Source organism: Fusarium mangiferae (assembly GCF_900044065.1).
Source record: "Fusarium mangiferae strain MRC7560 genome assembly, contig: FMAN_scaffold001, whole genome shotgun sequence".
Taxonomy (NCBI): Eukaryota; Fungi; Ascomycota; class Sordariomycetes; order Hypocreales; family Nectriaceae; genus Fusarium; species Fusarium mangiferae.
The window spans coordinates 2,375,567-2,396,807 of NW_024573921.1; the positions used below are offsets into that span (position 1 = coordinate 2,375,567).

Sequence of the window (21,241 nt, forward strand, 5' to 3'; positions counted from 1 at the left end):
AATTCGTTATCCGCAGGGTATCATATACAGCCTTCCAAAGCCTCCAAAGCCTCCATCACGTCCCCTCGTGCTTCACTGTAGTATCACCTTCTTCTTCATGATGCTCCGTCTGATCAGCCTGTTCCGTCTCGCCTTCAGCCTTGCCATCTTTGTCCATGACGTTCTCGAACTGCGACCATAGTGCCTCGACCGAGGAGAATTCGTTGCCGACCTGTGCACCCGTCTCTATTAGCTTGGTCCTCTCGCAGGAGACTGTTGTTCATACAGCGGTGACTGCCTCAAGAGATCGGTTTAACTTGTTGATGTTGGCCAAGACGTGCTCAAAACTCTGGACAGCACAATGTTAGCATAAACGCTATTGACTATCTATGGGGAGACATGACGTGCCATTGCAATCTCGCCAATCAGAGCCTCGCGCTGCTGCTCAAAGTACGTCTTCTCCTGACCACCCATCGCGGATGCTGCCCTCGAGTGGGAGGCCATAACGAATGTATTTCTGTGTGTGCTTTCAAGGCTGTGGAAGGTTGTCGTTGGTTTCAACGCGCTACCCCCAGCGTGAGGAAGTTTTGGCGGGGTTGTTTACTTTAATTAAGTACCTACGTTACAGTGGGTACTTACTCTCATTAGCGGGGTTCGGCTCATGAAGTTCTTAAGCCTCTCGCGACACACTTTAACGAAACATCAAAGTGACAAATCAGCACCACGGGTAATAACAGGTTTACTTGTATTATCAACTTCGCTTGTACAATTAATAAAATCAATCACAGTGTAGGTATATAATTTACAGAGAATTCAGACCGCTCGTGCTGCATAGCCTATCGCCTCAGTTGCGCCAAACTCATTCATGGTACTCCTAGAATACGAACCCTGTTCAACTTCCAATATATGAATATAACTCATCCGCATGTTGATCTACCTCCTGTATTGATCTGGAAGCCTGTCGTACTCATGTGGTCTCAGTCCTCCCCTCATCATGTCTCTTGGGTCTCTTGGATCCCCCCTTGGATCAACTCGAGGATCTCCTCGTGGATCTCTTGGATCATGGCTGGGATAAACCGGTGCTCCCGGCGGAGGCTGGGGTGGCCCGCGTGGGTCGTAGCTACTGATGGGCGTGTAGCTGCGGCCGGGAATCTCTCGAGGCGGGCCAGGGCCAGGGCCAGGTGTAGAAGCATAACGTGAGTATGGTTGCGGAGGTGGCACTGACTCTGGGCCACGCGACACTGTGGGTGGGTAGCGTCCTTGCATCTGATGCTGCTGCGGCGGCATGCCAGGTCCACTGGCAAAGTAAGAATTACGTCCATCGTCTCTTATGGACATATGGTGAGCTTGCTGAGGCGGAGGCTGTGAAGATGGTTGTGAAGTTGCCCAAGATGGCGCTGGAGTTTGAGGCTTGGACGAGGGATGTTGCGTAGGCCACGGCTGTTGCTGCTGCTGCTGCTGCGGTGGGGGTTGTGCATTTGGTGGCTGTTGAGATGCCCACCCAGGCGGCTGCTGCATGCTGGAAGGAGGTTGTTGAGGCGGCGGCCATGAAGCCTCGCGGCCACCCTGGGGTACTTCTCGTGCCCGAGAGGCCGACGGATGAAGCGCGTACTGCCCTCCTGGCGATCCGGCATGGGCTGGTTGACCTGTTGCAGCGTATGAAGTCGGATACCCCTGGTTCTGGTACTGGGGAGGTCCCGGGGGTCCAGGAGGTCCAGGAGGAGCATATCGGTGGCCACTTTGTGGTGAGTTCGTTCGGCTGTGGCTGCTAGGCTGGTAAGGATTCTGCCTGTAGTAGTCCCTTTCTGCTGCTGCTTCTAGGGAGACCCCGATGGATGCCCTCGAACTGCCCATGTGCTGAGGCTGAGGGGAATCCGCATATGTTGGCTTGAGGGATGGCATTACTGGGGTTCCTCGACCGTAAGGAGAGTATGACTCTGCCTCGCCCCGTCGCATCTGAGAAGGCGGTGCTGGGCCTGGCAGCGTACGGCCCATGGCCGGGGGTGGAGGAGTGGGTGATGGCCTGGTAGGAGTGCTAGTCACATCACTGACACGTTTGGGTTGTGGAGGGGGATCGTCATTAAGCAGTGACATGATGTTGAGACCTCCCTTACGAGGCTCTGCTGGACGTGGCGCCGCTGCCGGTGGTTGAACTGGAGTACCAGCTTGGGGTGTTACCGAGCCATATTGTTCGTGCATTGAACCAGATGACGGTCTATGCTGGAGAGCAGACATGGGGCGGCTGGATGGAGTGTTCATCTGAGGTGACCGAACAGGGGTTTGCTCGCCCATTAGGTTTCGTACCGGCTGCACAGGGGCTTGTTGCTGCATAGGAGGAGCATAAGACGGAGGACGTCCCGGCTCTTGCGGTGGCCTTGCCAGCGGCTGGCCCCCGAGACTTCCTTGTTGACGATGCCCAAACGGTTCGTAGCGATGCGGCTGTGGGGTCACTTCAGGCTCCTGCTTGACCCGTCTTTCTGACTGTCGAGCCAATTCAAGCTGCTCCTGTTCGAGCCGCTGTATTTCCATCTTTTGACGTTCCATCTGAGCATTGTGTTCGATCATAGCTTCGCTCCGGGCTGGCTGTAGAGGCTGCGCGGCAGCCAGAGGCCGCTGCTCCCGTGGTTCCGAACCAGGAGGTCTTGAGGAAGCCTTCTGCGGAAGAGGTACCCGGACACTTTGCTCACGGTCGCGGTCACGCTCTCGCTCGCGCTCGCGCTCGCCGTCAGGAAATCCGAATTGCCGTACAGGTGCCCTCAAAGGCCTTGGACCTGGGGACATAGTCTGAGTTACTGGCTGGGTGGTTGAATGTTGTCCAATAGGCATGGGTTGCTGTTGGGGTTGGACAAGCGGTTGCTGCGTAATAGGCGCTTGAGCGATGGGGCTGCCATACATGCCAAAAGGTTGACCACGAGGGGGTTGGACTGACGGCTCCATCTTGGGCTGCGACGTCTCTCCGTGCAGATCGATACCTGGGGCAACAGCCAACGGCCGAGAAGCTGCGGCTGAACTGTCATATCTCCGCCCTCGCCCTCCTGTTGATGGCTGTGGAGGATCGGGCAACTTGTCGCCTATAGCTCTCTTCCTGTCAGCTTCCTGGACAAGCACCTCCCACTCGGCCTTGCCCTGATCCTTTTGACGGACGAAGTAATTTTTCACCTATCAAGCGCATTAGTAGTGGACCTACGTGAAACAGTCAGAACTTACCATGACTGCGGTTTTAGAGCCCATATGGGCTGCAATCCCTGTCCAATCCGAGCCGAACGAGCGCAGGAGGAGCGGGAAGTCGTTAGATTCAGACACGCTCCAATAGCTGGATGCCTGAGTAGGCGCCTTGCGCTCTGATGGCGGATGGGCTAGGTTGAATGTAGCCATTGCAGGCTGAGGCGGTGGGTCAGGCCGAAGTGAAGGTGCTGCCATGACTTCGGAGATGGAGGATGGAGCAACTGACTGCTGTCGTTCGAGGGTTTGGATAGGTTGTTGTGGCTGCTGCTGCTGCTGCTGCTGCTGCTGCTGAACGGAGAAAGGGAGCTGCATACCAGCAGGGTGCTGCTCGAACTGACCTGGGAGACGATGGGATTCGGCGGCTGGAAGTGGAGTTGAAGGACCATCGGTATTGAGCGCTCTGGAGTTTGACCTCGATCGTCCCTTGCCAGGCCCAGGGGCTGCGGCCAACGTTTGGTTCGCCTTGGCTGTCTTGGGCTCCTTTTCCTTTGGGCCTCTTCGCCTCTTTCTTCCATCCACCTTCTCAGGATGGTCGACCTTCGCGGACCCGCCACGTCTACCAGGTGTCGCATTAGGTGTCGAGTTTTCTGTGTCAACTGGGGGCTGTTCGAAACCCCATGTAGGCGCGGCCGCTCGTCGTGGTCGTCGCCTCTCGCCATTTTCTCCTGTGTCGTGGTTCTCTTCGGTTTCTCCGTCTCCGTTGCCAAGTTCCGACACCAATGCACTAGATCGTTGCTTCGCTTTGCCCTTTCTGCGCCTCTTAGGCTGTTTCTTGAGTTTCTCCTTCAGATTAAGGTCCTTCTTGTTCATGTAGTAATATTGAATGCAAGAACCGAAATCACGATGCGGAATCGCTTCAGCAACCCGACCCCATTGCTTAGGTGCTTCCAAGTATCTCTTCTCAAACAAGCCGGCTTCTTCCTCAGTGAAGTTATTAACTGGAGGCAAAACCCGCCATGCTGTTACCAACCGATCAACAGGCGTGAATCCACTCTTATCGAGGTATTTGGTGTTGTCCTTCTCTTCCTGGTTCCAAATCATGTTCGGAATGATGGCTTCCTTATCAGTGCGATACTTCTCCTGCTGCATTCTAAGTTCGCGCTCTTTTCTCTCCTCGTCCTCGCGCATTGATGCTTGCAAAACTCGTTCCAAGTCTCTTTCGGTTGCGAAACGGCGCCCACGGCCACTTCCTTCATGCTTTGGCTCAGGCGTTACGGTGCCTGTAATTTCAATGCCTGTCGACACTGAAAACTTTCCACGACTCTTCACAGCCGCTGGATCATTCGACATGGTGAAGTCTAGGTACCGTTCGTAGTTGTCCTTATAAATCCTCCTGTCGTGGTCCTGTTCAGCTGACTTCTCCAAATGCATCTTGTCGAGGTGTTCGACCACAAACTCGTCCAATGCAATGCTGGAGTCGAGGGTCTTTAAGAAAGCACTATCCTTATCCCAAGCCATGCAGCTGTAGTCTGGTAGACTATCGATTGGAGGCGTGGTCATGTACTGTCGAACGGTATCGAGGTTCATAAAAGAATCGTCTTCAGACTCAGTCTCGTCGTCGTCTACCTGTGACGGTGTACTAGGTGGCTTTGATGCCGTTTCCGTCGTTTGCAAAACCACATTCGGGCACACCACAGAAACAGGAGCACCTTCAATTGCGGCCTGTCTATGTCCAAGAGCTTCAGCATTCTCTCTTAGATTCTCGGAGCGGGGCTCAGTAAAAGGTTCTGCAGGTTTCTCCGAAACAGCATCATCTGGGTTTGCCGGAGCAGGCTCTGGGAGGGCTCCGGTTGGATTTTCCACCAGCTTTTGTGTAGGCTGCACACCATTCACCTCTGCAGTCATGTCAATTGGCTTGTCCTTATCAGACTTCTCCTTGTGAGAATCATCAGACGCCCCCAGAGGTGTTCGTTCCGTCTTCTGACGTTCAAGTGACTCTATAGGCGCAGTCTCACTTGCTGTGGAAGGCGCATCCATGGCTTTCTTGTTGGAAGGAGGCGGCGGGCTATCGGGTGCGACTCGATCAGTCTCAGTAGGAGGCTCGTCGATATCCATAGCCACTAGCTTTGGTTCAAGTTCAGGTGCAACGGACATCTCGGTATCTTCGTTCTCAGCCTTTTGCACAGGTTTCTCTGTATGATTCTCTTCCGTTTCATCAGTGGGCTTTCCGAGAGACTCCTCGACGGGGTTCTCGATACGTTGTTCGTCAGACTTCTCGATATGGCTTTGATCGGGCGTCTTGTTAAGACTCGGTGCAGCCTCTTCGTGGGGACTGTCATCAATCTTCTCGCCAGCTGCCTTCGCAGCATGTTCGATGGGTCTTTCGGCAGTCTCCTGACCAACTTGTGCCGCGGATTCTGGAGCGGGGGCAGCTTCAACAGGCTCCTCAGAACCCTTGACTTGAATAGACTCAGGCTCACGATCCAGCTCTGCCTGTACTTCCTGATGCGGTTGCTTTGGTGGTTCGGAATCAATTTTGTCCATGCTGTCAACCGCGTCCGCCATTTCCACATCGTCCTTTGCCTGCTCGATAGGTGGCGGGTCATGTATCTTTTCAATGACGCGCTTATTCACTGCCCCTGGTAGCTTTTTCACCATTTTCAGTAGTCCCTCCCCTTCCCCGATTATCTTGACCATTGAGCCGTGAGACAGAGCTGCAAACCGGGCCATGACTTGAGTTGGTAACTTTGGTTTTTCCAGTTTGCTTAATTCAGCCTCAGTCTTCCCAATCTCCATATCGAAATAGTCGGCCATATCATCATCGTCGTCAGATTCGGAGTTCTGTTCCACAGGTGCTGGTTTCGGGGGAACTTCGAACCTAACCGCTCTGATTATTGGTTGCGAGCGCTTTCTTCGAGGCACTTCCTTCGGAGCTTCTCTTGGGTCCCTTACGCGAATTTCTGACTCCTGGCCAAATCTGGGCATGTTCTCCATGGTAGGTGAAGGGCCGGATCGGTAAGAATCCCGCCTGGAAGCATTAGTAGGTCGTGTGTCTCTATCCATCGATGCCCTTGCAGATTGAGACTCCCGTTCGGACTTGACGGTGATTTCTCCAGGTTCCGCGCTATAATTAGTTCGCGCACGATTATCGTAATGCGGTTCCGACTTCGCATCGCTACTACGTGGTCGCCTTTCATCATCGTGATAATGATCATACTGGGAGCTGCCGCGTCGTAAAGGCGGTCGTTGTTGCACAAAGCTTGGTGACCTCATCAACTTGGGAGAGTCAGGCCCCTTCTTTAGATTGGGATTGATCCACTGCTTGCTAGAAGGCCTTGGTGGCGGCGGCTGCTGGGCTCTAGGGCCAACTGGAATCGAGGGGCTATCGTGCATCATGCCTTTCCCGAGACCGACAGACGGCATTGTTGGGTCGTGTCCGGCTGACGGGGGCCGATCATTGAAAGCGCGGGGGGCTGTCGGGGGGATTTTTGTTGCAGCGCTGGCTGAAACATAACCCTCTCCAACACTCAGTCCTCGATTAGGAACGGGTCCGAAAGCAGATGCAGAAGGTGCGGCCGGAGGTGGCGATACCTCTTTGCTGGAAAGCCCTGAGTCGTGTCCGGCATTAGCACGCGCCTCTAATTTGTTTCGGAACAGTTCGCGGTCGCGAGGGTCGCGATCGTCTCGAATGTCTCGTCGGGTATCTGGGTCAGCATAGCGGTCCATCCGGTCCATCCGGTCCCTTTCATCGCGGTCTCTTGCCCATCGGCCCTCCTGAGACCGACTGCGTGGGTAGCGATCACCTCTATCATCCATATAAGGCCCTCTGCCGCGGCCTCGCTCCGAAGACCAGTCACCTCTCCCACGACCTCGTCCTCGGTGGAAGCCCCCGCCGCGAGGGTAGGGTGCCATGCCGAACTGGGGATCGGAGGAAGATGATCCAGCTGAGGGAGGACCTCCATCTCTTGAACCGCGTCGAGATCTATCGGCATCTACTCCCAAAGGGCCATCGCGGTCTCGGAAATCTCTTGTTGGTGACCTTGCACGGCCGATAGGTGAGCGTCGTGATCTGAAATCTCTTGGCTCACGCCAGTCTCTATCGCGCTCGCGATCCCGGTCGCGCTCACGGCTTCGATCATCATGATACCGGTCACGGAAATCGATGTCCCTATCTCGACCTCGATCTCGACTGTCATCTCTCGAAGACCATCCACGACCGCGCCCTCGTCCACGGCCACCACGGAACTCTCCTCCAAATCCTCCGCCGCGAGGGCCACTAGGCGCATCGATCAAGGCTTTTGGTCCGCGAGGTGGTTCGCGTCGTAATGGGTCACCAAAGTCCCGTCCTGGCTGAAAGCCGCCATTACCTGCTCGGGCGTCAGACGGTCGGCGTCTGTCTCCATCATTGTACTGCGGTGTTCGGTCAAATCGGTCAGGCGAGCGGTCCCGGGGTGATCTGGACCGTTCATAGCGTGAGTATCTTGAGGCCCTAGATGGATTAAGTCAGCATGAAGACGATCCCGCAGGGGGGCGAACGGCGTAGGGACCGATTCGTGCGGCGATATTTAGAATCTCTCCTTCGCCGCATGACTAGAATGGAATATTGTGGGATTGTGGGATTGGGCGATTGTTCGTACATTTCTTAAAGGCCGCAGGATGCCCCAAGGAAGTGGTGATTTATAGGCAGCCCATACACCCAGTTATGCAGAAGTCAAAATTATGGCTCCGAATACCGTGCGCCACGTAAAGCCCCGTAAGTTTAACACTGAAGAGATCGATTCGTCTCGGTTTACAGAACTTTCGCAGGCCTTGTGTCGCCGTGTCGTACCCAGATCGTTGACGTCGCGTCTCGGTTACCAAAAAACACCCTTTAACCCGTCGAACGAATGGGGTATCAAATAAGAAAGTCAAAACAGACGTAGAACTTATTAGCGTTATTATATGCGAGCACCGTGTCCGAGACAAGTGAATCGCGTTGAAATGAAGGTCGATATGCAAAGGCGACAGTACCTTTTGCGATAGAGGGGATGGTTGGATGGAGGTTGAAGGTTTGAGGATCGAAGTCAAGCCTCAGGCGTGCATTTGGATCCTAGGGGCCTATGCTTAAGCGACCCCATCCTGCAAATTGGAATGGACACACTGTCGCGTGGCGCTTAGCGGTGGACGGAAGGGCTCCTCAGCGAATGTCCAGGGACCTTGACCCAGAATTGCCGTGAGACGCTAGACCACAAATGGATCTATCTGCCAGTCGGAGGGATACATGCACGCCCACTTTTTGAAGCCCCGATGGACCCCACCGTCTTTTTTCAATGTGGAGCCCGGAGCCGTGATTTTCTCACGGAAGATGGAAATCAGGAAGATAAGGTCAGAGTCACAACGTTATTATTGAGCCATAGAATAAATAAGAATCTGTAATGAGAAAAACAAATCTGATAATACATCTTCATTGGGGAAACTCGTTTCATTCTTTTACTCATCCTGGCGTTGTGCTCAACATTTGCTGTGTTTTCGATTGGCCATTAAATTCTGCATTGTCCACACCATTTTACCTACAAACTTACGACTCGAAACCTACGGCTCACCACTTACATCAACGTCTTGGGCGCGAAATCAACTCCGATGACTTCCAACTCCGATGCTCCGCCCTCGGCGGCCACAGAGGCCGTCTTGGTCAAGTCAGAGGAGATGCCTGCTAACGCTCAGAAGGTCGAGGAGCTGGACTTCAACAAGTTCAAAGGCCCTATCACGGCGGAGAATCTCTTCGAGGGCATGCGCCACATGGGCTTCCAGGCGTCTTCTATGTGTGAGGCTGTGAGGATCATCAATGATATGGTGCGTTTCGATTCAGAACCCCTATACCAGAGTTTCAGTGAGAGATGTACACCACCTTGGCTAACGTTTGACAGCGTGCATGGAAAGACCCAGAGACGGGGGACAAGACCACAATTTTCTTGGGATATACTTCCAACCTCATCTCATCAGGCCTTCGTGGTGTCCTCCGTTGGCTTGTCGAGCATAACCACGTGTCATGTATCGTCACCACAGCCGGTGGCATCGAAGAGGATTTCATCAAGTGCCTTGGTGACACATATGTCGGTTCCTTCAGTACCCCTGGAGCCGAACTCCGCCGCAAGGGTCTCAACCGCATTGGAAACCTCGTTGTTCCTAATGCGAACTACTGCGCCTTCGAAGACTGGGTCGTCCCCATTCTCGACAAAATGCTTGAGGAGCAGGAGGCTAGTAAAGGCACTGAGGAAGAGATCAACTGGACGCCATCAAAGGTAATCCATCGTCTAGGTAAGGAGATCAACGATGAGCGATCCGTCTATTACTGGGCATACAAGAACAATGTCCCAGTGTTCTGCCCTGCCATCACTGACGGAAGCCTCGGGGACATGCTCTATTTCCATACTTATAAAACCGCGCCCCTTCAACTGAAGATCGATCTGGTTGAAGATATCCGACGCATCAACACCATTGCTGTCCGAGCCAAGCGGGCCGGTATGATCATCCTGGGTGGTGGTATCATCAAGCACCACATTGCCAATGCATGCTTGATGCGCAATGGTGCCGAGTCGGCGGTTTACATCAACACAGCACAAGAATTTGATGGTAGTGATGCGGGTGCTAGACCAGATGAGGCTGTATCGTGGGGCAAAATCAAGATTGGAGCTGATAATGTGAAAGTAAGTCAACAAGTCTCTTCTACTCCTGCTAGCCACTGACCAGTCACAAGGTATACATGGAGGCAACAGCATGTTTTCCCTTTATTGTGGCGAACACTTTTGCAAAGGATATTGGAAAGTCCGGCCAATAGGAAATAAAAGAATAGAACGCAAGAGTATGTCAAATAAAGTGTATTACAGGTGCGGACAACATGTGATCATCCGTCATCGCAAAGACATAATTGACCAAACACCTGTATTGCTCTAAAAAAAAAAACTCCATAGCAGACACGAAAGCAACTGGCTCAGAACACAGTCAGGCCCTTAGTCGCTATTGATTTGGAAAAGCCCTAACGCCGAGATCACCTTTTGTGAGTGTAAATGCAAATCCGTGTGCCTAGGTAGCTGCCTTCGTTTCTTCGTGGCCGTGTCTAGGATTCAATGTCAACTCTAGCCTTTTTTGCTGGAGGCCTGTCGGTGTCGGACATATCTTGCCCCTGTTCCGAATCAGAAGCAATGGATGTCTTCTGAGCTAAATCTTGTGCCCGTTGGGCTTCTTGGGCAGCTTGTCGTTCGGCCTTTTCTTTCTCAATCTGACCACGAGGCCGATATCGTCGTTTGTTTCTCTGTCGACGCTCTTCTTTGAGTCTGGCAACTTCTGCTTCCTCCTCCTGTTGGCGGTGAATCGCATCGAGGTCAATAATCTCCCGCCCCATACTCTCGACGGCCATCCGCCCTTCGTCTAGCGTAGGCCAAGGGTTGAGAACTCCCCCCTTTCTTGTCATCAGCCAGTCCGCGACGTCGAATCCATCAACACTCCCATCCCCACGTTGAACAGCCATACATCCTTCACGCCAGAGGGCGATCTCTTGGCGTGTAGGTCGCTCTCTAGGACAAGGCGGGAAATGGTCGGGCAGGGAAGGGGTGTCCGAGCTTACAGGGCTTTCCTTGCCACTCTGCGAATCGTCACTGCTATGTCTTTCTGGGGATCGAATTTTCGGGATTGGAAGCAGGCCCTTGGTATTGATTGTTGGAGAGATAGTTGATTCACGCTCGTCATCGCAAGTGTCCTTAACTGAGGTGAGGGGGGTACCCTCTTGCACAAACGGCTCTCGGGCATCATCAGACAAATCGGAAGGAGAGTTCATCTCGGTAGGCGATGTCACAACATCTTCTGCGGGTTCGATGGACAACTGAGGTCTAGGCACAGCCCGTGAACCTAAAAGTAAGACTTAGGGGAAGGAATCCAGAGGTGCAGCATCAGAAAGCATCAGACTCACCTGGTCGGAGACCAAAGTCTCGTTGGACGGCGTCTCGACGAATACTCATGATATAGTGCTGTGTTTGGAAACACAGGCGCAACGTTCTCTTGGATAGATCAAATGTTCGCTGCGACCGGTGAATGCTGATGCGATCATAAGAGGCGGCGAAATGCAAGTTGTGATGAATGCAAATGCTCTCTTGATTTTGAAAGAGTCCGAGAGGGGAAAAAGGTTTATGTTATTGATAGTAAGAGAAGTAATGTGACAGTAAAGGTCAAGAATTTACGTAGACTTTACGTGAATGAATCAGAATGCGTTTGGTGCCAAAGGTAAAGTTGACGGCTTCCATTTTCTATCACTGGCAGAAACTGCAGATCTGCCTCTACTTCCCTAACGCCAACAGTAGGTACCTAGGTACCAACCGCCTGAGCACCACTGAAGATCCAGAAGTATGCAGAGAGACCCTCAGACTTCCCCGATACTCTGCTTAAACTGTTTCAAGGCAGAATTCCATTCAGCTATCCCGTCCGTCTCCGCCCAGGTTGCAACTTTCTCGATACCTTCAAGATCATCCTTCATGTGATTTTCGGTCGTTGTCCCGTCCAGAACCGTTACGCCTTCGAGCCCCAAGACCAGAGAATAGTACGCAGCTACCTCGGGAATTCCAGCCTTCTCTGCAACCATCTTAACTGGCTTGGTAGCAGCGAGCCTGGGGTTGGCGCTGAAAGTCCAAAACGACTGGAAAGCAATACCTTGCTCTCGACAGTAGGATCTGAGATCTACCTCAAAGTTGGTATCAGGGTAGAAGCGGTTCTGGACAACACTTGGTTTAACAGTGACAGCATCGTTGAGTGCTTCAAGGATTGGAAGTGTTGTGTTAGAGATGCCTAGGTTGCGGATCTTGTGAGGCACGTATGTCTCCAGCGTCTTCCACGCAGTGATAGTTTCCTCGAGAGTTCGCAGGGGGCTATGCAAAAGCACGCTGTCAAAGTAAGGTTCTTCGCCTTCAATGGTGAAGTAAGTCAACGATGACTGAATAGATTGATGAATCTTATCCACAAGCGGTGCATCAAAATCATAAGGTGCATTTTCATCCTGGTTCCCTGAAGGAGAGAACTTTGTTTGAAGCTGAGGACAGGTCAGTGCCTAGTTTGTTGATGTATATGGTGACGGAACCTACAAAGAGTCCTTCACGTTTAACAAGGCCCTCCCTAATAGCTTTTTGCACACCCTCCCCAACGCCCTTCTCATTATAATGCTTAGGTTGTCCTGCTGTGTCGACTCCACGAAAGCCGTGCTTGAGGGCTAAATAAACGAGATCTGCTGATCTGTCCTTTTTCCACGCTGTGCCATAGACCAGCTTTGGCATGGCAGTGGATGAGCCCTTGAGGGTGAGGTCTTTGGCTAGTTTGGCTGCCATGTTTAAAGATACCACTGAAAAGAGAAGATAAGACGGAGTTGACTCTATTTTTTCTCAGCTGGTTTGTTGGTGTTGGCAGAACGCAGGACTTGGGAGAGACAGCTTTAGAGGGGTATCTGAAATGTGAAGAGGTGGAGTATGGAGATAGGTTAAGCTGTCGATTTTGGTTAATTACGCCATGTTGAGCCTCAAACCACCTGTACATGGCGTCAATATAACGACCAACACATTACTAGGCAGCCAATCATTGACTGCAAACCGCGAGGGTTCCCCGCGTGTAGTCATGCAGTTTTTGGTTGAGAGGTCTAGGGTTGCGGCCGTCTAACGAAGCCCATACCTTGATAAAACCGATAAACGTCAAGCCGAGCGTGAGACGGCGGTGGGTTATTCAAACACAGTTAGAGAAAATTTACAGTAGATTCGTATTCGACGAACATTAAGAATATGTTGATTTGGAAATTAAGCGGATATAACTAGATCATGTAAGTCAGTTCATAGTTGACGTCTTTAACCCCCACATCGACTCGGGGTCGAGGAATCACAATTAATGGACAGGATTAAGTACAAATGTTCACCACCAATGCGTCATGACATTTAAATAAACCGTGCTCTATTGATCGGCGATCTTACAAGATACCTGTTGCTCAGAGGTTTTCCTAAAGCCTGTCTAGTGTTGGACAACGGGCCGTATCTCCGGATATGCCAAGTGAACGCATCTCTCCACAAACCGCCTTGGATAAAAGTATTGGATTGGATTGGATTGGATCTTGCAATTGCCCCGCCATCGTTCTGAGGGGTCGGAGCTCATCAAGATATGTAACGTCACTTAAATTGTTGACTCCGAGAACACTTATCAACCTCCTCTTTTCCAACATCTTGGTCCTTTACGTGACATATCAGCTTCATCCAACTGTAATTATGGCTCCCTACACTGCTAAATGGGGCATCTTGGCTACCGGTGGCATCGCTGTGTGTGAGTAGCTCTGTAACACGATGAACAAAACACTAAACTCCCATCATAGGCTTCACTAAGGATATCCTTACAGATCCTGCCGCTCGCGACGTCAACGATGTACAGCATGAGATTGTCGCCGTTGCTTCATCCAGCTCCGTCGACCGCGCGCGCGACTTTATCAAGAAGATTGATGGCCCCTCATCCGCTGCTGTCTACGGCTCCTACGCTGAGCTAGTCGCCGACCCAAACGTTGACATCATCTATGTTGCTACACCTCACAGCCACCACTTCCAGAATGCTATGCTGGCCCTCGAGGCTGGCAAGAATGTTCTCTGCGAAAAGGCACTCACCGTTACTGCTGCACAGACCAAGAAGCTGTATGAGGTCGCCAAGTCCAAGAACCTCTTCTTTATGGAGGCTGTCTGGACACGATACTTCCCTCTCAGTATCAAGATTCGAGAGTTGATCCAGTCTGGTGCCATTGGTACTGTTTATCGTACATTCGGTGAGAAGAATGCCTGTCGAGGTTATACGATAAAGCTGACCCTCCTATAGCCGACCTCTCGTTCAACAAGAATACTGATACCCAAGATCTTGACTTTCCCGATTCCAACCGCATGGTCAATCCTGATCTTGCAGGCGGTGCTTTACTCGATCTCGGCATCTACTCCTTGACCTGGGTCTTCCAATCTCTCTATCATGTTCAGCCCGAAACCGAAAAGGAGGCTCCAAAGGTTGTAGCCTCCATCAACAAGTATCGCACAGGTGCCGACGAGTCCACGAGTATCATGTGTCAGTTTCCTAAGCACAACTCTGTCGGTATTGCGACTACCTCACTGCGCATTGCCACCGACGTCGATGGTCTCTACACTGGTGGCCCCGCGATCCGTATCCAGGGCTCTAAGGGGGAAATACAGGTTACTGGCCCTGCATTCCGGCCGACCGAGTACAAGGTCATCAAGTCGGACGCCAATGGCAAGGTGGAAGTAGTGAATTGCCCAATTCCTACAGATCCTAAGCGCAACAACTGGGGCCACGGTATGTTCTGGGAGGCGGATGAGTGTGCACGTTGCCTGCGGGATGGCAAAAAGGAGAGTGCTTCAATGCCCTGGTCAGAGAGTATAGTCATCATGGAGGTCATGGACAGCGCACTCAAGCAGGGCGGCGTGTCCTACCCTGATCTCATCACCACTGATGTCTTCGACCCCAACAGTCCTCTCAATACTGGCAAAAAATGAAGATATGACGTGTAATGTCGGGCGCAATACTAGAATTTATGATGATATAAAAGTTCGAGGATATGCAGGGATAATCACAGCATTGAACTGTACCACGCACCTGCATCAATGCGTCGAGTGACATGTGAACTCTCACCACTTGCTTAAGATGCATAGTACATGCATCGTCAGAGATCAGCGATCCAGGCGCTACAGGCGGGTGCTTGAGATTAACGGTTCGTGTCAAAAGGGACATGACAGGGGACGGCCATTCAATCACCAACGTCTGACGAGTCTGCCTTGACCGGGTGACAAGGAATAAAGCCAGAGAGGACAATTGGCGCCTGGCGGATTTATTCCACTCCCTGTTGCATTGGCCCCTGGTGAAAATCCAAGGATGATCATCCAAGCCAAGACACCAATTTACACGCTTCTCTGCTGAAGCACAAGTTCGAGACTCGAGTCTCAGCTTATGATGACGTGCAGCGTGCCTTTGAAGCGAGCGGGAGCACCCATGCCCACAGCTCATAACCCCTGGCGTGAACGGCTTATTATCAATCGTTGAAGATTGCCCCAGCCATGTATGCCCAACTTGACACGGGAGGGGTGCAGAAGATGCCCGAAATGTGTTCCATAAGCAAGGCACGGACTTGTTGGTTCCCAATGACCGAGTGGCGGGGGATTCGCGTCGTGCGAATGGGGTGATGAGATGTGAAGACGAGTGATATATGTGATGTGAGAGAGATGAGATTGTGGGGTCCACGATATAAAGACACCGTTGGAACAAGGTATCTTTACCCTGAAAAGAAGCTTTGACTTTGAGGCCTGGAGGCGGATCCGAGGTGTTCGTGACAAGGGGCCTCAAAATTTAACAGGGGATATAAGAGAGGTTTTTTTCTTACTTCATATGTAATTTGATCCTGATCACAATACTTCAATCCTTGACTGAGCCAACTGACTGCATTGTATTTTATAGTGTCAGAATCATCAACTTGGCACTCAGCCACCAATATACCATACTCGCACGGGGCAATGGTTGGTTTGGTCTCACTGCTAACCTAGCAAATCAATAAGCCAGGTACCTAGAGATACTTGAATCATCAGAGACATTTATTCGTATGAGCCATTATTCATGACTGACCACCGTTGTATGAAGTAGGTAGGTAGGTAGTAATGGGGTGAAAATGTTCCTTCAAGCCACAAGACGAAGACGGAGCCGCCGCAAAACATCCATTGACTCCACTAAACACTGCTGTGCAGTACCTGAGGTAGATAATCGCAGACCACACCCACTAATTACCCCGGTTGAGCCCAGCCCAACACGACCCAGACCAGGGCATCCACTCACTACTCGGGTATTGAAGAAATTAGTTAGCATCACAAGAAACATAACCAACCAACTCAATCATAACCTCATCTCTCAACGCTCAGACGCAACAACTTCACACCCCCTCCCTCGCTCTCTAGGTCATCTCAGATACATCCGAGAGACAAGGAAGATTATACTCCACAAGGCGCCCATAGAGAACTTGCACGGAACCTTTCATCGTCTTCATCATGGCAAGTGCTTCATCGGCCACGCCGGCTGGAGATCGAGAGGACAGGCCACTCCAGCAGCCCAGCTCTCAGGCACAACCCAACCAGACATCGGCCCCCACAGAGCCAGAGTCCTTCTCACAATCTGCAGCGGAAGAGGCGCCAGAGACGTACGAGGCCACCCACGTTCACGCAGTCTACGAAGCCATCGCACCGCACTTCTCGGCCACACGCCATAAGCCTTGGCCTCGGGTTGCCAGCTTCTTGCTATCTCAACCGCCTGGTAGTCTCGGTCTCGATGTGGGATGCGGCAACGGCAAGTATCTACGTGTCAACCCGTCTGTCCATCTGCTTGGCTCCGATCGGAGTCCAGCTCTCGTCCAGCTCGCCCGGACTGAGCTGAGACGGCCTCGGGAAGACGGTGTCGAGCATGATCCTAGAGTATCCGATGTAGATGTTGCTGTCGCCGATGGTTTCGCCCTTCCTTATCGCAATGGAGCCGCTGACTTTGTTATCTGCATCGCTGTTGTGCACCATATGTCGACACGCGAGAGAAGACAAGCCGCCATTGCTGAGTTACTGGCACTCGTTACTCCCAAAGCCGGCCGTGTGCTCGTCTATGTGTGGGCTCTCGAGCAGGCGTCAAGCCGTCGCGGGTGGGACGCGAGCAGTGACCAGGATCGCCTGGTGTCGTGGGTGATGCGGAAGCCAAAAGGTCAAGAACCCGGAGGCACGTTCCAGCGCTACTACCACCTGTACAAGGAGGGTGAGCTCGAGGAGGATGTCAAGGCGGCTGGGGGCATCGTTGTAGAGACTGGCTATGAGAAGGATAACTGGTGGGTGGTATGTAGTCGACCGTCGTGAGACCTCATCAACGGCAACTTGCGGCGCAAGGCAAGATCTTATAGGCGTCACGGGAAAAAAAAAAAAAAGTTCTGGACACCTTATGCGTATGGTTACCAACCTTGACAGGAATCTTTCACCGATGTTTACGCTGCATGATTCGGTCTTGTCCAACCATGGAAGAGTACTCGGCCGTCTTTAGGCTGGTAATATATTCAAGGTATTGCTCAACTAAAGTAACATCGCTAACTGTACATTTCTTCTATGCCGATAACTTCTCTATCGCATCTCCATATGTGTCTATCAATGGGAAAGGGATACTAAATAGGGGAAATGCAAACGCTGTGCAACAAAACAACACTATCTCTCTTTCAACTCCGGTTTCCTGAGGCCATCCTTGACCTCACCCTTTCTGATGCTTCCTTTCCTAGCTCCTCAAACAACCAGTATCCATTGCCATGCAGATGCCTCTGGCTAATGCAAATTGTAGTACATGAACGTAATAAAAAAAACAATTCAAAGAACCGAAATGAGAAGAAAAAAGCACACCAATGGTTTCCCCAACAAAGATTTTCTTTACATTAAGTCATGCCCACATTCCATCCTGTCCAATCCATCCCGTTCCGTCGTTAAATCCATATGCTATTGTGTTCCTCGGTATGCTTCAATCAGACCCGAAGGCAATAGGTTGCCCATAAGTTGATAAAAAATGTTGTTCTGTTCCTGTCCGTGTAGTTATGCAATCCCATGCTCTTAACACCATCATAATAAGTAGTACATTCTTTACCACACTCAATAACCCGCATTGTCGCCTTATGAGACGAGATGCAAAACAAATGTCCTGGAAGACTCAATGGTCACTCATCAAGCGGCGCCCATATAGTACAGCTGCCTCAGGCATGGACAGGCTATGTGATTCGGCGTCGCTGGTTCGCCTCGTGCGAATATTCATCTGGGGAAGCTCTTCGTTTGGACCCGGCCGATTCCATCGAGTAACTGGCGAGTGTTGAATACAGAGGGCCCTGACCTACCCCGGGTATAGGTCCCATGTTAGGCACTGCAGCAGGTGCACTGTAGGGGCTGACTCCTCCAGTAAGTTCAGCAACCCCAGGAAGCATACCAGCTGTTCGAGGTGGTGGCTGGTTCTGGATCGGGGCCAAACCTGGCCCTGGTACATACTGAGCTTCAGCAGGATCTGGAACCATGGACAAAGGAGGCGGCGGAGGAATCGACTCTCGGCGGGGAACCATAGTTCGGCTGCTGGCAGGCATCGGCGGAGGTCTGTTGTACACAATTCGAGGCGATGGTACTCCAAGATCGCGAGGCATGCTGACTTGGGGCTGCGAGTGGATGTGGCTGCGTGAGGGGGAGCTCCTGTGACTGTTGTTTCCCTCGACATTGACTGCAGCTAGAGAGAAAGGGATAACTCCTGCACGTCTAGCCATATCTGCCTCACCAAGCTGCCAATGCATGGCCTCTGCTGCTCGCCAGGGCACCGCCATCTCTTCTGCAACTTTTGCCCACATTTCTGGTTTGAACCTGAAGTCCTGTCAGTATGTTTCCTAAAAGGCCAATGGCTTATACCGCCCCCTTACCTTTCGTAGAGTCTGGCGAGTTTATTCTTGCGCTCTTCATCCCATTCACTCCGTCTTTCGAGGTAATTCTGGTAGTGCAGGCGGCAGCTGATGGCACTCCGGCCAGGCAGACGCTTTGAGATGTCCTCCCACTTCATATTACGCCCTCGAAGCTCGATGATAAGGGCATCTTCCTCCGGTGACCACTTGCTCTGCTTCTTCACGGGTGGCTGATCTGTAGCATGGGAGTGTATGCCGCGTCTTCCAGACATCTGTGTCGAAGCTACCTGCGGTGGTGGCGCCACATGCGCAACAGGCCGTGGTGGAGCTGGCGACGCCTTGAGAGGGAATGGTTGATAAGTGGGAGCTGGAACAGGCTGGGTCTGATGAAGCGGCGAGGCAGGAGGCTCATGAGATCCAGATGCCTTCAGAAGAGCAGCAAAGTCTAACGCGACAGTCTGACCATCCAGTCTTCCCGCGTATGGACCGTTAGCATATGAGCGAGGCGTGCGCCCCCGCTCGAGGCGGTCTTCTACACCCACGATGGATGGCGGTAACTCTGCCCGCAAGAGGCAGAGTGGAGACTCGCTCTTGAGTTGGGCCAGCTCGGCGACTTTTTCTGGTTGTGTTGGTGAAGAAATGTCTGTTGCAGCGGCTCCGAGAAGCCTGATGCTGCTTAAGGGCGTTGTATACCGGGTGTCACAAAACCCCTATGTTTCTTTCCACTGTACAGATAGATGGTTGAGTCGGCTAGAGGTGCGTGGACTATATTCGTGAGATCGAGGTGAGGTAATTAGTTTGCTCCTTGAAACCTCCGAGAATGAAGTCACTTGTGTTGATGTCGCCCTTAGTGTCTATAAGTCTTGGAGTGTAGTAATGGAGGCCTTCTCGTATTGACTGATGCGTAGTGGTGGGCAGCTGGGTTAGGTATCGACACAGTTGGGCTCTGTCAGGTACCGGGTTGCCACAAAGATGCAAAAGGAGAAAGAACTGTCTCGGGAGGCAACAGTGATGGTTGTTCAGATCATAAAGCGTGGCTCCAAGGCGTTGATGGGCAGATGGCAATGTGATTGGTGATGTCCAGGGTTCTCTCCAGCCAATGGATTCAAATAGGATGATATGGTGAGGCAGAGCAAGTCGTGGGGCGCCAATCGAGGTAAATGAGGCCAATGTAAGGCTTGTTATCTCACAAGCTGTTATCGAAAGCCGTGGGGAGAGCAGAGAATAGATGAGATGGCAATAGGTAGGAGGCAAAAGGAAGACCTTCGAGGGTCTTTCACTTTTGAGTAAGAGAAAACTCGGTCAGATCTTCCGCTGGGCCCCTACTAACTTAGTATAACCTCCAGGAGATGTTACTTATGCGCAGGATATGGACCCACGTTACGGACCGCCTTGCTTCTTCCTGTTCCTATTCTTGTGTTGTTAGTCCTGACCGAGGTGCAGGCAGTAGAACTGGAGGTGGATGAGAGCCCAAGCTGAATAAGGCCAAGAAGTGGACTCTGGAAGAATCGAAAAAGAAAAGAAAGTTGAGCCCGGAGAATATTATTAGACTCAAGGTCCAAAAAGAGCTTGTCGGGTCGAAAAGAGGCGACGCAGTAACAGCGTAACGGTGTGGGGAGAGGAAGATGCAGTGAGGAAATCAGGGTCTGATTGCATCTCCACGAAACGGTGAACATGGTGCGTCTTAGCAGGAAGCCTGACCTATAATGTACCTATGTGACGAGCAAATCCATCAAGAAGCACGACCTTGAACGAACAGGATGGTCTAGGAGCAGGCATCGAGGAGCATGGGGAGGGGTGTCGGCAGCAATATCGCGATGACAGGGGTATCTGAAGGCGTGTCTACTGTATCGACGAAGATGAATAAGTAAGGTGAGTGGAGTCGATGCGTTTGGTAGTAAGGCAGAGGACATCAACGGGCCGGGGATAAACGTTGGAGAAGCATCGCATTGCTGGCTACCTATACGGTTGGTATTAGTCGCTGGGTGTTGGTTCTGTGCTTCCAATGTCTACATCTTGTCCAAGAGATACCCAGGGTGAGGAGGACCTAGTGTGAGAACATGAAAATGACACTGAGAAAGGATGAAGCAGAAAAAGAAAATACAGGTTGAGTCAATACAATGCAAAGCGCGTCATGCTCAATGAGCTGGCCCAATACGGGGCTGCAAGGTGAGGTTATCCTGAGTTCGGTCTTGATCAAGTTGTCTTCCGACCAACCCACTGTTACGACAGAAGCCATAACATGGTTTGCCATGCCATGCGATTCCATGCCACTATGGCCTCAGCATCACTGTCGAGACAGCCATCCCCAGTGACCAAACCGATCTGGCACCTGTCATAGTTGAGACCGGGGTTATAGCTCAACACCATCTTTTGCTGCGCGGATGAACTGCTGTATAACGACGCACACCGCAACGCTCTTGTCTCTCTCTCTCACTCATCGCCTTGCACAGCCGCGGCCTTGTCTGGCTGGTCCTGTTTTGTCATGACTGACTTGCCTTGCCTTGGCTGAGAGGGGCGTTGGCGTCTAATCTTCGTCTCCAGCTTCGGGGCTAGGTGCATCGGCTGCACGCCCCCCCTGGCTCTACACCAACTCATCATGGACTCCCCTCTGGTCCACGTCGC

The 21,241-nt window shown here is 51.9% G+C and overlaps 8 protein-coding genes across 8 annotated transcripts; 3 read left to right on the plus strand and 5 right to left on the minus strand.

The window, feature by feature from the left end:
• Nucleotides 1–55: 55 nt before the first annotated feature.
• On the minus strand, nt 56–453 carry FMAN_01268 (uncharacterized protein; the record flags this gene model as incomplete). Its single annotated transcript, XM_041832853.1, has 3 exons — nt 56–211; nt 266–328; nt 388–453. 3 exons carry the CDS (start codon nt 451–453, stop codon nt 56–58), a joined length of 285 nt encoding a protein of 94 aa, XP_041676606.1.
• A 459-nt stretch (nt 454–912) lies between these two features.
• FMAN_01269 (uncharacterized protein) lies at nt 913–7,732 on the minus strand (the record flags this gene model as incomplete). Its single annotated transcript, XM_041832864.1, has 3 exons — nt 913–3,138; nt 3,187–7,633; nt 7,692–7,732. The coding sequence occupies 3 exons, from the start codon at nt 7,730–7,732 to the stop codon at nt 913–915; spliced, it is 6,714 nt and encodes a 2,237-aa protein (XP_041676607.1).
• A 1,031-nt stretch (nt 7,733–8,763) lies between these two features.
• FMAN_01270 (putative deoxyhypusine synthase) lies at nt 8,764–9,961 on the plus strand (the record flags this gene model as incomplete). Its single annotated transcript, XM_041832875.1, has 3 exons — nt 8,764–8,976; nt 9,051–9,830; nt 9,881–9,961. The coding sequence occupies 3 exons, from the start codon at nt 8,764–8,766 to the stop codon at nt 9,959–9,961; spliced, it is 1,074 nt and encodes a 357-aa protein (XP_041676608.1).
• A 279-nt stretch (nt 9,962–10,240) lies between these two features.
• On the minus strand, nt 10,241–11,138 carry FMAN_01271 (uncharacterized protein; the record flags this gene model as incomplete). Its single annotated transcript, XM_041832886.1, has 2 exons — nt 10,241–11,028; nt 11,090–11,138. 2 exons carry the CDS (start codon nt 11,136–11,138, stop codon nt 10,241–10,243), a joined length of 837 nt encoding a protein of 278 aa, XP_041676609.1.
• A 398-nt stretch (nt 11,139–11,536) lies between these two features.
• Nucleotides 11,537–12,491, minus strand: FMAN_01272 (uncharacterized protein; the record flags this gene model as incomplete). The annotated part of the gene is made up of 2 exons (XM_041832897.1): nt 11,537–12,199; nt 12,252–12,491. 2 exons carry the CDS (start codon nt 12,489–12,491, stop codon nt 11,537–11,539), a joined length of 903 nt encoding a protein of 300 aa, XP_041676610.1.
• Nucleotides 12,492–13,409: 918 nt separating this feature from the next.
• On the plus strand, nt 13,410–14,684 carry FMAN_01273 (uncharacterized protein; the record flags this gene model as incomplete). Its single annotated transcript, XM_041832908.1, has 3 exons — nt 13,410–13,464; nt 13,514–13,951; nt 14,002–14,684. 3 exons carry the CDS (start codon nt 13,410–13,412, stop codon nt 14,682–14,684), a joined length of 1,176 nt encoding a protein of 391 aa, XP_041676611.1.
• Nucleotides 14,685–16,220: 1,536 nt separating this feature from the next.
• On the plus strand, nt 16,221–17,063 carry FMAN_01274 (uncharacterized protein; the record flags this gene model as incomplete). The annotated part of the gene is made up of 1 exon (XM_041832919.1): nt 16,221–17,063. The coding sequence occupies one exon, from the start codon at nt 16,221–16,223 to the stop codon at nt 17,061–17,063; it is 843 nt and encodes a 280-aa protein (XP_041676612.1).
• Nucleotides 17,064–17,950: 887 nt separating this feature from the next.
• FMAN_01275 (uncharacterized protein) lies at nt 17,951–18,888 on the minus strand (the record flags this gene model as incomplete). The annotated part of the gene is made up of 2 exons (XM_041832930.1): nt 17,951–18,581; nt 18,638–18,888. The coding sequence occupies 2 exons, from the start codon at nt 18,886–18,888 to the stop codon at nt 17,951–17,953; spliced, it is 882 nt and encodes a 293-aa protein (XP_041676613.1).
• Nucleotides 18,889–21,241: the final 2,353 nt, after the last annotated feature.